The sequence below is a fragment of the Phyllobates terribilis genome, unplaced genomic scaffold, assembly GCF_046119375.1.
Source record: "Phyllobates terribilis strain yellow unplaced genomic scaffold, ASM4611937v1 Scaffold_2__4_contigs__length_985480577, whole genome shotgun sequence".
In the NCBI taxonomy this organism is placed as follows: domain Eukaryota; kingdom Metazoa; phylum Chordata; class Amphibia; order Anura; family Dendrobatidae; genus Phyllobates; species Phyllobates terribilis.
Window position 1 is genome coordinate 794878577 of NW_027362762.1, and position 18038 is coordinate 794896614.

Consider the following 18038-nt stretch of genomic DNA (forward strand, 5'->3'; position numbering starts at 1 on the left):
AAGTTCTTCCCCTCCCAGGACTGGGCAGGAGGTGTGGCATGCATAGGATCCCTGACCAAGAGACCTCCCACCTGCTCTCAGACATAACATTGCTGTTATTGTGGAAACCAGACCCCTGGGGTGCCACAGATGTCTAAGCTTTCATATAGTCACTCCAGTAAAGGGGCATAAATTGGTAAAATAATGACCACATAGAACACAAAGAAGCAATAGAGAGAAAAAGACATCTAATGGAATAATAGCAGGTAGCTGTTGTGAAGCTTTGCCGTAGCGGGAAACAATACGCATATCTTCAACATGTCCTCCTTCACAATAAATAGCTGTTTCCTGTTGTCTGCTTTTTATCACAAGTATGAGACCCCATTATCTTTATTGACTCTTTAATAGCACGGATCAGGAATGGTAGAGATGCACGGTGAGCAGTCACCTGTATTCAGCTCTTGTGGGGATGGAACAATGTTTCCACAGTTCTTTAGAAACTAGAGCAAGCATTTGCTTCAAGCAGGAATAGGCTAATTTAATTAACCCAGTTTTGCTTCAGTGTTTGTTACATACTGTATAATTGCACCTTTTAAGAACCTTTGAAAGTACAGCTTAAGTAACATCCCTCTGACACAGCATTAATACTCAGTTCTGCTATACACGTGTGAAGTTTGACAAACTGTGTTATAACAGTTGAAGGAAATAACTTTTTGGGTTGAGTGCTTTGCCGAGATTTACCAGACAGTTTACGGTTATATAAGTCACGTTATCATTCTGTACTTTTGAAGTATCCAGGCATAAAAATTGAGGAAAAAGGAAAAATAATAGATATAAATATGAAATCAATGGGGCAGACCCATTTGAGCCGAGCCTCTTTCCATTCTGGCTCCTCCTCAGCTCTTCCTATTTTGGTGTGAAGACAAAAGCTGCAAAATTTTTGCACCTCTTCACATTGGGCAAAAATTTTGTAACTTTTCAAAGTGTTTTACACCAGGTTTCTGTCGTAAACACTTTGAAGAATAGGGGACCTATAAAATAGATAAAACTATTTATTTTCTATTTATATTTATTTTCTGTGAAGATAGCACAGCACAAACAATGCTTTTACTCTAGATTCATTAGATATCTTTTCGTGACCCTGAAGTCTGGGGAAAAATTATCAGAACTGGATTGAATGTTTTAAAGATCTTTCTGATGCTAAAACACATCATCCTGCTCTTAGAAGCTGTTTAGATCAAGAAAGGGTGCAAAACAGAATTCATGTTCTTCATCTTTCAAATTCTTGTCTTTAATTAGGGCGCCATATGGGAAGGCTGTTGACATGTGGTCTGTGGGCTGTATCCTTGGAGAGCTGAGTGATGGCCAGCCACTTTTTCCTGGAGAAAGTGAAATTGATCAACTTTTCACAATCCAGAAGGTGTTAGGACCTCTTCCACCAGAGCAAATGAAGCTGTTCTACAGCAATCCTCGTTTTCATGGGATGCGGGTAAGTTCGAAGAATGTTCAATTAAAATATTTTTTGCTTTGGTGTACTGAGGATTTGTTTGTCTCTATATTATATCAAAGTGCAATAGACAACAAGCTTTATGGTCCAGGTTTATGCTAGATCACTGGATACGCTAATACATTTATCATTATATGAAACATATATTTGTTCCTCTGTACATTATAATGGACATTCTATGATCATTAAAGTCTCAGAAAACCTGTTTAAAGAGAACCTGTCATCAGGATCAGGTATTGTAAACTAAAGGTATGTGCATAAAGGCGCTGTGCTACTGATTTAAAAGGTACCTTCACTGTAGAAATCCGCAGCCTGGTTATTCTTTAATCACCATTAGAAATTTTGCTGCAATAAGCTGTTCATGCATCAGGGCAGGCCTGTGGGGTGGGGCTGTGGCTAGGGTTTCCATCTCTGCCACGGCCACTCAGTTACCTCTGGTGTAAGTATCTTCATAGTTCCTAGCCGCGCAGATCCATCTGGTTGAAAGTGTCTGTAAAATGGTAACGGTGGCAGCGCATGCGCAGATTGAAATCTCGGCTCAATGATGACCAAAACGTTGTTTTACTCCAAATTACCGGTAGTATCAGTTAAAACAAACAGTTATACTGTATATTAAACCACTGGATAAAACTGAATTGAAAAAGACTTGTGTGTAATGGTGGACAGCAAATTCATCTTTAGTGACTAGTGCCAGGCAGCTGCTGCCAAGGCCAATAAAATCATGCCATGCATTAAAAGAGGCATAGCTGCTCATGACAAGAACATAGTTTTGCCTCCATAGAAGTCACTAGTGCGATCCCACTTAGAATGTGGGGTACAATTTTTGGCTCAAGTGTACATGAAGGACATAGCTGTACTAGAATGGGTGCAGAGAAGAGTAACCAAGGTTATTAACCCGTTCATGACCTTGCAATTTTCCGGTTTTGCGCTTATGTGTTTACCTCCCTTTATTCCAGGAGCCATAACTTTTTTTTATTTTATTATTTTATTTTTTCTGTCCTCATAGCTGTATGAGGGCTTGATTTTTCCAGAACATGTTGTACTTTTGAATGACAACATCCATTTTATCATGTGATGCACTGGAAAGTGGGAAATAAATTCTAAGTGCCTTGAAATTGCAAAAAAAAGTGCAATTCCACAATTGTTTTTTGTTTTTATTTTCATTTACCATGTTCACTATATGATAAAACTGACCTGGCAGTATGATTCTCCAGATCCGTATGAGTACCTAGATACCGAATATGTATATATATTTTTTTATTTAAGTGGTGAAAAAAATTCTGAAATTTGTAAGAAAAAATTTTTGGGTTGTGTCACCATTTTCTGAAACCCATAACGTGTTCATTTTATGGGATACAGGGCTGTGTGAGGGTTTTTTTTGCGCCCTGAGCTGACCTTTTTATTGATATCATTTTGGAGTAGATATGTTTTCATCACCTCTTATTGCATTTTATTGCAATGTTGCGACGGTCAAAAAAACATAATTCTGGCGTTTTGAATTTCTTCTCATTATGCTATTTACCAATTGGACTTTTACGAACGCAACGATACCAAATATGAGTATTTTTTTTTTTTTTTAATGGGGCAAAAGGGGGTGATTTGAACTTGTGGGATTTTTTATTTTTTCATATATTTTAAAAACTTGTTCTCAATTTTTACTGTGTTGAATAGTACTCTTATGGGACTTTGCAAGGAAGAAGTTGCAATCATCCAATCGTTTGTGCTGTACATAGCCGTGCTTCAGCATTCCTCGAGAGGTGTGGTTTCCAAAATCTGGTCACTTGTCGGGGTTTTCTGCTGTTTTGGCACCCGGGGAGCTCTTCAAATGCGACATGGTGTCAGCAGTCTATTCCAGCCAAAATGGTGCTCCAAAGTTTAAATAGTGCTCCTTCCCTTCCATGCTCAGGAGACATTGACAACAAATTGTGCAGTCCATTCTCTCCTTCTAATTTTAACTAAGGGAAAAATTTGGGGCTAAAGCAACATTTTGCATAAAAAATTTAATTTTTCATTTTTACGTTCCAATATTATCAAGTTCTGTGAAGAACCTGTGCGACCTAGATGGTCACAATACCCATACATATATTCCTTGAGGGGTGTAGTTTCCAAAATGGGGTTACTTTTGGGTGTTTCTTCTGTTTTGGCACATCTGTGGCTCAGCAAATGCGATATGGTGTCTGCAATCTGTTCCAGCCAAAATTTAAATAGCGCTCCTTCCCTTCTGAGCCCTGACATTTGCCCAAACAATCGTTTCTGACCACATATGGTGCATGGTCGTGCTCAGGAGAGCACAACTAATTGTTTCATCCATTTTCCCCTTTTACGCTTGCCACAAAATAAAAAATTTGTGGCTAAAACAACATTTTTGTGGAAAATAACTAATTTTTCAATTATTATTTGCACTTTGTTTTAATTCCTGTGAAGCACCAGAAGGATTAACAAACTTCCTAAATGTGGTTTTGAATACCATGAAGGGTGAAGTTTTTAAAATGGGGTAATTTTTAGGCGTTTTTTGACATAAAGGTCCCTTCAAAAGTCACTTCAAATGTGAAGTGGTCCCTAATAAAATAGATTTTAAAAATGATGCTGATGTAAAGTAGACATGTGGAAAATGTTATTCGTTAATTTTTAGTGGTATGACCATCTGTTTTAAGGGCATACAAATTCCAAGTTCTAAGATTGTGAATTTTTCAATATTTTTATCAAACTTCCAATTTTATCATCAATAAATGCAAATCATCTCAACCTAAATTTACCACTAATATGTAGTAAAATGTGTGACGAAATACGGTCTCAGAATTACTGGGATATGTTGAGGCATTCTAGATTTCTTACCATATAAAGTGATACTAATCAGTATTGAAATATTTGGTCTGGTCAGAAAGGTGAAAATAGGCTTTGGTGGTAAGGGGTTGATAATGGAAAATGATCCAAGCAATTATGTACATCTATCTATATAATTGTCTTATCCCGTCTGTCTGTCTTTCTGTTTGTCTGTCTCTGTCTGTCTGTCCTGGAAATCCCGGGTCGCTGATTGGTCCGGCCGCGACCAATCAGCGACGCGGCATTTCAGAAAAACATGGCGGCCGTTAGCGGGTCATGTGCGGCACGGAGGTCAGCGGCGATGCAGCCGGCTGCTCGCAGCATAAGTCCCCCGACCGCAGGCGCCGCTGACCTACATGCGGCTATTGTCGGGAGATCAGCGGCTACGGCTTCTTATCTCCCGAGGACAAGTGTGACACCCCTCCCCTCCCCTCCTTTCCCCTCCTCTCCCCTCCTCTCCTCTCCCCTCCATCAGGACCCCGGCACCCGGCGTCATACTTACCCCTCCCCTCCTCTCCCCTCCCCTCCCCTCACCTCTCCTCCTCTCCCTTCCCCTCTCCTCTCCTCCCGTCCCTCCCCCCGCTCGATCAGGACCCCGGCACCCGGCATCATACTTACCCCTCCCCGTGCCTCCGCAGCAGCTCCTGTGTCTTCCGCTGATGCTCTGTGACGTTTCAGGTCAGAGGGCGCGGTGACGTCTTTACACCGCGCTCTCTCCTGACCGGTCACAGCGCACAGCGTGAAGATGCCGGCTGCGCTCGAGTCCAGAGAAGCAGTGAGATGAGTATTGTTTTTTTTTTTTTTTGTATGGGGCCATAGGGGACCTGCATTGGGCACTATGGGGGGATGGGACATCCTGCATGGAGTATTATATAGGGGGGATGTGACAGCCTGCATGGGGCATTATATGGGGGGAGAGGTGACATCCTGCATGGGCCATTATATGGGGGGAGAGGTGACATCCTACATGGGCCATTATATGGGGGGAGAGGTGACATCCTACATGGGGCATTATATAGGGGAGAGGTGACATCCTGCATGGGGTATTATATAGGGGGGATGTGACAGCCTGCATGGGGCATTATATGGGGGGAGAAGTGACATCCTGCATGGGCCATTATATGGGGGGAGAGGTGACATCCTACATGGGGCATTATATAGGGGAGAGGTGACATCCTGCATGGGGTATTATATAGGGGGGATGTGACAGCCTGCATGGGGCATTATATGGGGGGAGAAGTGACATCCTGCATGGGCCATTATATGGGGGGAGAGGTGACATCCTACATGGGGCATTATATGGGGGAACAAGTGACATCCTGCATGGGGTATTATATAGGGGGGATGTGACTTCCTGCATGGGGCATTATAAAGGAGGGTCGGGAGGCATATGCTAGAATACCCGATGCGTTAGAATCGGGCCACCATCTAGTTGCTTTATAATGCTCAGATTTCATGAAATGATAACTACAAGTAACAAGTACACCATTATGCCACTTTGTATATGTTCCAACCAACACATCAAGATTAAGGTCATTTCCCTTTTTAAAAGCAAACACACTTGTCACTGCTGTATCTTTATGTGTAATTTTACATCTCTCTGCTATGAAAGTCTTCTATAAGTAAGTTTGCTAAATGTATAGCAAAACATTGACACCTTATTCTCAATATTTACCTTTTTAAATGAAATGTTTGTTTTTCTGAATGTAATAAACTTGGCATTAGCATTCTGAAAGGTGGCTTTAAGGTTCTGTATCCATCCCATCCTTGCGAAATAGACCCCGGCAATACACGATTTTTCTATTTCCTCGCCTTCTAAGCCTATTATTTTAGGATGAGCCATAAATTGCATGTTATGGCACAGAACCCAGGAACAATCTTTCCAAGTCTTCTGATTTATTGTACAATAAGGGAACAGAAAGTTCCTCTTTTTGTGTGGACGCAATTACATATTTTAGTTATTTGTCCAAGAGTTGCAAAGTAAGTATATTTTACTTCATGTAAAGGGTACCTAAGTACAAAAGATTGTCTGGTTTTATTAAAACCAAGGCTGCTTATGCTGTAAAGACCAAACCAAGCAGCAGCTTACCTACAGAAGCCACTGCCTCTCATCTGCTCGCTGCTGGTCTGAGCTGACATAGCTGCAGCCAGTCACGAGGTTTAGCAGTCTCATGCCATCTGCGTTCATTGATTCCATTGATTGACTGCAGCGGTCATTGTTGTAGATAGTGTCAGACTGTGGTGCCACCAGTAACCTTGACTCTGGGGCCCACTATTCAGCTACATGCAAATTTTATATTATACTCCTTCACAAATTAACCTTTGCTTCTATATAATAATACACTGAGTAGTTTGTTAAATGATTGAGATGTCATCTTTGACAGTAATAGAGAAGCAAGAGTATTGTGGAAACTATTGCTTAAATAGGGAGGTGGGAGGTGTTAGAACTCTCCTGTTAGGTTTTTTCTATCTTGCTGGTCACATGACCTTTTTTGCCTATTTAATCCTGCTCCGCCCTCCTGGCCTTGCTGGACTTCATTGTAATTTCTACTCTTAAGTTAGACTGGTGCTTAGTTACCTTTCTCAGTCAGCTTAGCTAGGTCTTCGGACCTTTATGTTCTATTTTGTGTGTTTGTCTTTTACTGCTACAATTTCTGCTAGGTGTCCAACTTTATCCCAGTCCCTAGTTCTTGTAGGGATCCCTCCCTTGCATCTATAGGTCTTCGTACTGACTAGCCGTGGACTTTAGCGGGTCTGATCGCAGAATCAGGTTCCCCGTTACATCGTAGGGATCTAGCTTAGTTCTATTGTAGGGACAGATCTCCTTTCTTTCCTTAGTGCTTGTAGCAGATCATAACAGTAAGTCCAGCCCAAAAATATCTCTAAGGAAAGACTTCCAGTTTCCATCATGGTGTCAGTTCAGGATTTGGCTCAACGCCTGCAGGGACTCTCTCTGGAGGTGGCCGAGCTCCAACAACACGTGCGTAGCTGTTCTGGAGCACATTTTGTGGAGCCAAAGGTACGTTTGCCTGATTTATTTTTTGGCGATCAAGAAGAATTTTTTTCCTTTAAAAATGCTTGTTTGTTGTATTTTCGTTTGAGACCCAGATCCTCTGGTGATGAATCACAGCGCATAGGGTTCATAATGTCACTTTTCCGCAAAGAACCTCAGGGATGGGCCTTTTCTCTCCAACCTAGTGATCCATGCTTTAGATCAGTGGATAGTTTTTTTTCTGCTTTGGGTTTGTTGTATGATGATCCTGATCGTGTCTCATCAGCTGAGACTGAATTGAGACGTTTGAGGCACGGATCAGGTAATGTGGAAAAATATTGTTCTCACTTCCGTCGGTGGTCTGCCCAGGTGGGGTGGAACGATTCAGCTTTGAAAAGTTTGTTTCTTGCGGGGCTAGGTGAAAGGGTTAAGGATTTGCTGATTGCTTATCCCACACCTGGAAACTTGCAGGAGGCAATGCAATTAGCTATACGGGTGGACAGAAGACTGTGTGCAAGGGTTAATGAGAGTAAATCCTCTGCCATGTCAGCTCCGAGTCTTGAGAGGGTCTGTACTGACTTTGGAGAGCCGATGGAGATTGGGGCGATGGCACCCCGCTCTCAGGAAAAAGACCGCAGATCTTCTGAAGGTTTGTGCTTTTATTGCGGGAAATCTGACCATTTTATTAAGAACTGTGTGCTTCGTATGAACAAAGAAAAAGAAAAGGTCAGTTACGCCCGTATTGCCTGTTTAAATACTAAGGGGGTATTTCTTTCTGCTACTACTGCTGCTCGGGAAGAATTAATTGAATTTCGGATATTTGTGGATTGTGGTTCTACTCTGAATGTGATTGATGGGGGATTCTTGGAAAAACTTAAATTAAAACCCAAACCTTTGTCATCCCCTATTGCTGTGGTTTCTGTCGATGGCTCCCCCTTGAAGAGTGTTACTCACAAGGTCTGTGAATTTCCCCTCGCTATTAATGGTATTCACCAAGAAAATTTGGATTTGGTGGTATTAAATAATTTGCCTTCTCCAGTAATTTTGGGGTTACCCTGGCTAAAATTGCACAATCCTGTACTGGATTGGTCTACCAATGAAATTAAGTCCTGGAGCCCTAAGTGTTATGACAAGTGTTGTAACGGACGTATTGCTGCTGTGGAAAAAGGGGAATTACCTGTACCTATTCAGGATTTTTGGAGAGTTTTTTCTGAGGAGGAGTCACAAATTTTGCCTCCCCATAGAGACTATGATTGTACCATTGAATTTGTCCCTGGAGCGACTCTTCCTAAAAGTCGTTTATTTAATCTTACTATTCCTGAGAGAAAGGCTTTGGAGGAATACATACAGACCAGCTTGGCCGCCGGTCACATTAGGCCTTCCAAGTCTCCTGTGGCTGTTGGATTTTTTTTTGTTAAAAAAAAGGACGGCGGTTTACGTCCTTGTCTGGATTTTTGTGAGATTAATAAAATTACTGTACGCAATCCTTACCCACTGCCATTGATTCCTGATTTGTTTAACCAGTTAGTGGGGGCCAAGTGGTTCTCTAAAATTGATCTCCGGGGGGCATACAATTTGTTGCGCATGAAGGAGGGTGATGAATGGAAGACTGCTTTTAACACTCCTGTGGGTCATTTTGAGAACCTGGTTATGCCTTTTGGTCTTACCAATGCTCCAGCATTTTTTCAGAATCTTATTAATGACATCCTTAGACCTTTGATCGGCAAAAATGTGGTTGTGTATTTGGATGACATTTTGATTTATTCACCGGATCTGGAGTCTCATTGGCGGAGCGTACGTGAGGTATTACAGTTATTAATTGACAATTCGCTTTTTGCTAAGCTGGAGAAATTTGAGTTCGCTGTACAGAGAATTAGTTTTTTGGGCTACATTATCTCCAGCGAGGGCTTTGAGATGGACCCTGTGAAGGTTCAGGCGGTTCAGGAATGGCCTAGGCCTATTGGTTTGAAATCGATACAGAGGTTTTTGGGTTTCGCCAATTATTACAGAAAATTAATTAAAAATGTTTCTATTATTGTCAAACCACTGACCGATCTCACCAGGAAAGGTGCTAATGCGGTTCAGTGGACTACTGAGGCCATTGAAGCTTTTGTGTTTCTAAAGGAGAGGTTCAGCTCTGCTCCCATCCTTATGCAGCCTGACGTGACTAAGCCATTTTTGGTTGAGGTTGATGCTTCTTCGGTGGGGGTCGGTGCGGTGTTGTCTCAGAAAAACAAGGATGGAGTACATCCCTGTGCTTTTTTTTCAAAAAAAATTTCTGAGACTGAACTTAATTACGATATTGGTAATCGGGAATTGCTGGCTATTAAACTCGCATTTGAACACTGGCGTCACCTCTTGGAAGGTGCTGAATTTCCCATTCAGGTTTTCACTGATCATAAAAATCTGATCTATCTTGATGCTGCCAAGCGCTTGAATGCCCGTCAGGCTAGGTGTGCACTTTTTTTCTCGCGGTTTAATTTTTCCGTTACTTACATCCCGGGTACCAAGAATGTTAAAGCTGATGCTTTGTCTCGCAGATTTTCTCCCATGGTCGGTGCTGAGGAGGAGGGGAGCATTTTACAAGAAGGTGTTGTGATTGCTGCATTGGAGTCCGTTTTGGAAGATGAGATTCTTAAAGCACAGGAGAATGCCCCATCTAACACTCCCCATGGGAGGTTGTTTCTGCCTAGGACCTTTAGGAGAGATTTGTTTGTTGAGTGTCATGAGTCTCGGTTGGCAGGTCATCCAGGAATTTCTGAGACCAAGAGACTTGTGGGTCGCAGTTTTTGGTGTCCTGGATGGCAGAAGGAAGTCATTAAGTGGCTGCGTCAATGTACGGTGTGTGCTAGATCTAAGTCTTCACATACTCCTGCTGCGGGGTTGCTTTGCCCTCTGGAGGTTCCTAGTGCACCTTGGACACATCTGGCTATGGACTTTATTACTGACCTTCCCCCCTCTGAGGGTTTCACAGTCATCTGGGTGGTCGTGGACCATTTTAGCAAGATGTGTCACTTGGTTCCTTTCATCAAACTGCCCTGCGCTAAGACACTCGCTAAGGCCTTTGTCAAGGAAATTGTCAGACTACATGGCGTTCCTACTGACATTGTTTCAGATAGGGGACCTCAGCTCGTGGCTCGTTTTTGGCGTGCTTTTTGTGACAGGTTGGGAGTTCATTTGTCGTTTTCATCCGGATATCATCCTGAGTCTAATGGCCAGACAGAAAGGAAGAATCAGGATGTTGAGCAGTTCTTGCGTTGTTTTGTGGCAGACAATCAGGAGGGGTGGTCTGAGTTTCTGCCACTTGCTGAGTTTGCTCTTAACAACCATACATCCTCTTCTGCTGGTTGTTCGCCTTTTTTTTGTTGTTCTGGGAGACATCTGTATTTTGGGTCATTCTCCAAATTGGTATCGGCTGTGCCTGAGGAGGAGAGTTTTTCCGGTGATTTGGAGAGAGTTTGGACGGATGTGCGTGGTAATCTTCAGGAGGCTAACAAAAAATCTAAGAGGTACTTTGATAGGAAACGGCAAGAGGTTTTGTTTGCTATTGGTGACATGGTTTGGTTGTCCTCTAAGAATCTGCGGTTGAGGATTCCTTCTAAAAAATTGGGTCCCAAGTTTGTAGGGCCCTTTAAGGTGCTTCAGGTAGTTAACCAATCTGCTGTTAGGTTGGAGGTTCCTACCTCCTGGAAGATTAATCCGGTGTTTCATGTTTCTCTGTTGAAAAGAGCTTATGTGTCGGATGGAGACGCCTCTGCCACTGTTCCTCCGGTGGTGGAGGACGGGGAATACGAAATTTCCCGCATCCTAAATTCTAGACGGTATAGAGGGAGTTTGCAGTATCTCGTTGCTTGGAAGGGTTTCGGACCCGAGGATAACTCATGGGTGAGGGCGGATGATGTTTCTGCTTCCAGACTTGTCAGAGCGTTTCACAAGAGGTTTCCTGATAAGCCTGGGTCTAGGGGATCCGGAGGAGCCTCATAGAAGAGGGGGTACTGTTAGAACTCTCCTGTTAGGTTTTTTCTATCTTGCTGGTCACATGACCTTTTTTGCCTATTTAATCCTGCTCCGCCCTCCTGGCCTTGCTGGACTTCATTGTAATTTCTACTCTTAAGTTAGCCTGGTGCTTAGTTACCTTTCTCAGTCAGTTTATCTAGGTCTTCGGACCTTTATGTTCTATTTTGTGTGTTTGTCTTTTACTGCTACAATTTCTGCTAGGAGGTGTCCAACTTTATCCCAGTCCCTAGTTCTTGTAGGGATCCCTCCCTTGCATCTATAGGTCTTCGTACAGACTAGCCGAGGACTTTAGCGGGTCTGATCGCAGGATCAGGTTCCCCGTTACATCGTAGGGATCTAGCTTAGTTCTATTGTAGGGACAGATCTCCTTTCTTTCCTTAGTGCTTGTAGCAGATCATAACAGGAGGCCCACTCCTGCGCAGGGGTCCATCACCGAATTCATCTGTTCCCCTGTGGTCCAGTCCAAGTCTGGTTGTAGATGTGATGTCACTGCTGCAGTATTGTTAGCAAAGAGCTGGAGAGAGCAGTGGGGAGGCGGCACTGGAGTGGCAGGGGCTTTAGTAGGTAAGTTCTGCTTAGTTTGTCATTTTTCTTGCTGTGTTCCTTTCCTTTGCATTTTCCGCATTTTCCACATTTTCCTTTCAATATTCCCCTCTGTATTTTGGCTAAAATGTTGCTTTTGAGTCCAAATATAGTTTGAACAATAACTATATGATAACACCTTCTTTTTTTCTTTTTAACCCTAAAGCCATGCATCATCTACAAAACCAAGGAGTGTCGTCACCTTGTTAATTAGTATTTAAAATAATTGAATCAAAGCCTACAGGTGTTTTTAGAGCTTCAGTTTACATGTTGCTAATGGCTGTTTTTTCTGTCACCCATGACTTCACAACGAGAGAGGGGATCCGCCCTTCAAGGACAGGAAACCTTGAAGATAAAAAGGGCGGCGCCTCTCTCTGCATCAGTGGTTTCCTGTCCTTGATGAGGGACCTTCCTTCTCGTCGGCGGCGACAGCAGCAAGTCATCTTACCTTGGCCGGGGCCGATCGGTGCTGGCCGGGCACAGTCTCTGCTGTGGCCGGTCCCGTGGTTCCTGGAAGCGCCGCGGGGGGCGCCGACATGTGGTCTCCCCGCGTGTGGACGGGGTTTGCAGCACCTACACAGCATGGTAGCCTGCAAACCCCGCTTCCCGGATGTGACGTCACGGGGCACGACCGGAAGCGACGCGGAAGTCGCTCCCCGATGACACGTGCCGGGACCTCTGACCCCCTGATGATGTAATTTTCGGGGGAGGTACCGGAAGCTGCGGGGACGTCGGCCGGTGATCTCCCTGGCACCATAAGGGTGCTTAAGGGTAGATCACCGGCCAGGCAGGGGCGCAGTGCAAATGGCCTCACAGCAGCCCTCTCCACCGCATCAGCAGCAAGAGCAGCAGTCCATGCTGCAGCTGCAGCAGCCCGAGGAGATGGAGCAGCCGTGGCAGCCTCAGCACCAGAAGCGCACCCAGGAGCAGCGTCCACCGCAGAGCAAGAGCAGTGGGCGTTCTGGGACTCACAGCACCAGGGATTCAAGATCCAGCCAGCATAGCTCCTGCAGGATTGATGATTCCGCGGACTCCCGAGGAGAAGTATCGGATACCGTCCTGCTTCCCGTTCCGGTACCCTGTTTTTATCTACTGGGTGGTGAGTGAGCTACGTGAAAGTCGACGTATTAATGTAGACTTTTTTCTGTTTTGTCTCTCTCTCTCCCTCTCCTTCCTCCTTATATGGTCAGGATGTCCCTAAAAAAATGTACGGGGAAATTCAAGTACAGAGTATGTGCCCTGTGTGAATGGGGTCTGACTAAAGACTGGCCCAAAAAATTATGCCAGCCATGTATTGAGGAAACAATTTTGGAGGGAACTCCGGATTTTTTTTCAAATCTAAAAACCCTCATTAGGTCTGAGGTAGAAAAATCATTTAAGTCGTTTTCCAAAGCATCCCAGGCCCATAGGGCAAAAACCCCACCCACCCTTTCAGACTCTGAATCCGATGAGGGAATGCTAGATGATTCCACTGACTCTTCCTCTTCGGATAGCGAGGCAGGCACAGGTCATATTTTTCCCCTGGAAAATGTGGATAGCTTAGTAAAAGCTGTCAGGTCCACAATGGGGTTAGTTGACCAGAAGTCAAAAAAATCGGTACAGGATATTATGTTCGGCACCTTGGATCGGAAAAAACACAGAGTTTTCCCAATTAATGATAAGGTGCAGGGACTTATCAAGAAGGAGTGGGATAGGCCGGAGAAAAAGGGTCCCCTTCCATCCTCCTTCAAAAGGAAATATCCCTTTAGTGAGGAAGATACTGCTTCCTGGAATAAAGCCCCGAAGCTTGATGTTGCGGTATCCAAAGCTTCTAGAAAATCTTCTCTCCCTTTTGAAGATACAGGGATGCTGAAGGATCCACTGGACCAAAAGGTAGATACCTTCCTTAAGGGTACTTGGGAGTTATCGGCCATAGTAGCAACCTGTAAAGTAAGATCCCTTATGATTTGGTTAGACAGGTTAGAAGACCAGGTTAAGAACAACGAGTCACAGGACTCCATTCTGGCCTCTCTACCTGTATTGAAAGGAGCAGCTGCTTCTTATCGGACGCCTCTGCGGATTCTGCCAGATTAGCAGCAAGATCTGCAGCCCTGTCTAATGCCGGCCGTAGAGCAGTCTGGCTGAAATGTTGCCCGGGGGACATACAAATGAAGGAAAAACTATGTTCTCTTCCGTGTGAGGGAGATTTTCTTTTCGGTGCCTCTCTTGACACAATTCTGGAGAAAGCAGGTGACAACAAAAAAGGATTTCCTAAATCTTCCTTCTCAACTTTTAAGCAGTCCTTTCGGGGGAAGAAATTTGGCCGCAGAAGGACGTCCACAGAACAATCTAGATGGGAGGATCGTTCCAGGAAAGGGTTTTTGTTCGGTGGGCCCTCCCAGGATAGTCGCAAACCGCCACAATGACACTCTATCCCAGGTGGGAGGGAGGCTCTCTCTCTTCCTTCCAGCCTGGGAAAGGATCTCTTCCAGCAAGTGGATCCTCAATTTAGTAAAATCAGGTTTAAAACTGGAATTTCTGAGGAGCCCACCAGAGAAATTTATCCCGAGTGCCTTAAGATCCTCTCTACCAGAACAGCGGGCACTGGAGGAAGAGATTTCCAGTCTCCTGCAAAAGAACGTCTTGCTGGAGGTATCGCCACAAGATGAAAGAAGAGGGTTCTATTCCCCCTTGTTCCTTATAAAGAAGCCGGATAATTCATACAGAGTCATCCTCAACTTGAAAGGCCTAAACAAATTCCTGAACATTCCATCATTCAAGATGGAAACGATAAAATCAACGATAAGCCTTCTATTCCCCGGCTGCTACATGGCAGTGTTGGACCTAAAGGATGCGTATTACCATGTGCCAATCCATCACGACTTTCAAAAATACCTGAGTAGCCATAACTGTACAGGGAGTTGTCAAGCACTTCCAGTACGGAGCTCCTCCCTTCGGCCTAGCAGTAGCGCCCCACATATTCACAAAACTTATAGCGGAGGTTATGGCTCATCTCAGGGAGGAGAACAGATTGATCATTCCGTACCTGGACGACTTCCTAATAGTGGGCAAAACTTACGATCACTGCCTGGCCCAAGTGGATCAGGTGTGCACCATCTTAAAAAACTTAGGATGGTGTTTAAACCTAGAAAAATCAAAACTGATCCCGCATACAACTCAAATCTTTTTAGGCCTTACTCTGGATTCGGTTCGACAGGAATGCCGCCTGCCCGAGCAGAAAAGAGAGAAAATAAAAAATTTAGTCTTGACAGCCATAAAAGACCCAGTAATGACTCTCAGGGGGGCCATGTCTCTGTTGGGGTCCCTCACCTCCTGCATCCCAGCGGTATGCTGGGCCCAATTTCATTCAAGAGAATTGCAGTGGGATGTCCTAAAGAACAAAATCATCCTCAGGGGACATCTGGAGGGCAGGTTAACACTCCCACAAAATGTAATTCAGTCTCTGTACTGGTGGTTAGAGACAAACACATTCCAGACACGCGTCCCCTGGGTTCCCCAATTTACCAGAGTGATTACTACGGACGCCAGCCCCAGGGGGTGGGGGGCGCACCTAGACAACCGCCCGATACTGTTATGAACTGCTACAAGCACTAAGGAAAGATAGGAAAACTGTCCCTACAATAGGACTAAGCTGATTCCCTACGATGCAGCGGGGGACCTGTTCCTTGTGAACAGACCCGCCTAAGTCCTCGGCTAGTCTGAACGCAGACCTATAGATATAAGGGAGGGGTCCCTACAAGAACTAATGACTGGGATATAGTTGGACACCTCCTAGCAGAAATTGTAGCAGAGCAAAGACAAACAAACAAAAAGTACTAGTGGTCCAAAGACCAAGCAAACAACAGAGTTCGATACAAGGCACCTGGCTAGCTTAAGAGTAAATGTAACACTGAAGTCCAGCAAGGCCAGAAGGGCGGAGCTGGATTATATAGGCAGAAAGTCATGTGACCAACAAAATAGAAAAAGAACTAACAGGAGGGTTCTAACAGTACCCCCTCTTCTATGAGGATCCTCCAGGCCCAGGTCTATCAGGAAACCTCCTGTGAAACGCTCCGACAAGTCTAGGAGCAGAGACATCATCCGCCTTTACCCAGGAGTTATCCTCTGGACCGAAGCCTTTCCAAGCGACGAGATACTGCAATCTCCCTCTATGCCATCTAGAATTAAGAATGCGAGAAATTTCATATTCACCGTCTTCCACCACCAGAGGAACAGAGACAGTGGCGTCCCTATCCGAAACCTCAGCTTTTTTCAATAAGGAAACATGAAACACCGGATTAATCTTCCAGGAGGTGGGAACCTCCAACCTAACAGCAGATTGGTTAACTACCTGAAGTACCTTAAACGGCCCTACAAATTTCGGGCCCAATTTCTTAGAAGGAATCCTCAACCGCAGATTCTTAGAGGACAACCAAACCATGTCACCAACCGTAAACAAAACCTCTTGACGTTTCCTGTCAAAGTACCTCTTAGATTTTTCATTAGCCTCTTGAAGGTTACAACGTACATCAGTCCAAACTCTCTCCAAATCACCGGAAAAATTCTCCTCCTCCGGCACAGCCGACACCAATTTGGAGAATGACCCAAACGACGGATGTCTCCCAGTACAACAAAAAAAAGGAGAACACCCAGCAGAAGAGGATGTATGGTTGTTAAGAGCAAATTCAGCAAGTGGCAGAAACTCAGACCACCCCTCTTGTTTGTCAGCTACAAAACAACGCAAAAACTGTTCAACATCCTGGTTCTTTCTTTCTGTCTGTCCATTAGACTCAGGATGATATCCAGATGAAAATGACAAATGAACTCCCAACCTGTCACAAAAGGCACGCCAAAAACGAGCCACGAACTGAGGTCCCCTATCGGAAACAATGTCGGTAGGAACGCCATGGAGTCTGACAATTTCCTTAACAAAAGCCTTAGCGCGTGTCTTAGCGCTGGGCAGTTTGATGAAAGGAGCCAAGTGATACATCTTGCTAAAACCACCCAGATGACAGTGAAACCCTCAGAGGCAGGAAGGTCAGTAATAAAATCCATAGCAAGATGCGTCCAAGGTGCACTAGGAACCTCCAGAGGGCAAAGCAACCCCGCAGCAGGAGTATGTGAAGACTTAGATCTAGCACACACAGTACATTGACGCACCCACTTAATGACTTCCTTCTGCCACCCAGGCCACCAAAAACTGCGACCTACAAGTCTCTTAGTTTCAGAAATTCCTGGATGACCTGCCAACCGAGACTCATGACACTCCACAAACAAATCTCTCCTAAAGTTCCTAGGCACAAACAACCTCCCATGGGGAGGGTTAGACGGGGCATCCTCCTGGGCTTTCAGAATCCCATCTTCCAAAACGGAGTCCAATGCTGCTATCACAACACCTTCCTGTAAAATGCTCTCCTCCTCCTCGGTACCAACCATGGGAGAAAAGCTGCGAGATAAAGCATCAGCTTTTACATTCTTGGTACCCGGGATGTAAGTAACAGAAAAATTAAACCGCAAAAAAAAAAAGTGCCCACCTAGCCTGACCGGCATTCAAGCGCTTGGCAGCATCAAGATAGATCAGATTCTTATGATCAGTGAAAACCTGAATGGGAAATTTAGCACCTTCCAAGAGATGACGCCAATGTTCAAATGCGAGTTTAATAGCCAGCAATTCCCGATTACCAACATCGTAATTAAGTTCGGTCTCAGAAAATTTTTTGGAAAAAAAGGCACAGGGATGTACTCCATCCTTGTTTTCCTGAGACAAAACAGCCCCGACCCCCACCGAAGAAGCATCAACCTCGACCAAAAAAGGCTTGGTCTCATCAGGCTGCATAAAGATGGGGGCAGAACTGAACCTCTCCTTGAGAAACACAAAAGCTTCAATGGCCTCCGTAGTCCACTGAACCGTATTCGCACCTTTCCTGGTGAGATCGGTCAGCGGCTTAACAATTATAGAAAAATTCTTTATGAATTTTCTGTAATAATTGGCGAAACCCAAAAATCTCTGTATCGATTTCAAACCAATAGGCCTAGGCCATTCCTGCACCGCCTGAACCTTCACCGGGTCCATCTCGAAGCCCTCGCTGGAGATAATGTAGCCCAAAAAACTAATTCTCTGCACAGCGAACTCACATTTCTCCAGCTTAGCAAAAAGCG

At 44.5% G+C, this 18038-nt stretch overlaps 1 protein-coding gene across 10 annotated transcripts in view; it reads left to right on the forward strand.

The window, feature by feature from the left end:
- Window positions 1–18038, forward strand: part of CDKL5 (cyclin dependent kinase like 5) — a 407568-nt gene that overhangs the window by 338218 nt on the left and 51312 nt on the right. For all 10 annotated transcript variants that reach the window (XM_073667428.1, XM_073667416.1, XM_073667414.1 and 7 more), the window contains one exon: window positions 1279–1468. In XM_073667428.1, the coding sequence (XP_073523529.1) occupies window positions 1279–1468 (190 nt within the window). The remainder of the gene's footprint in view (window positions 1–1278; window positions 1469–18038) is intronic.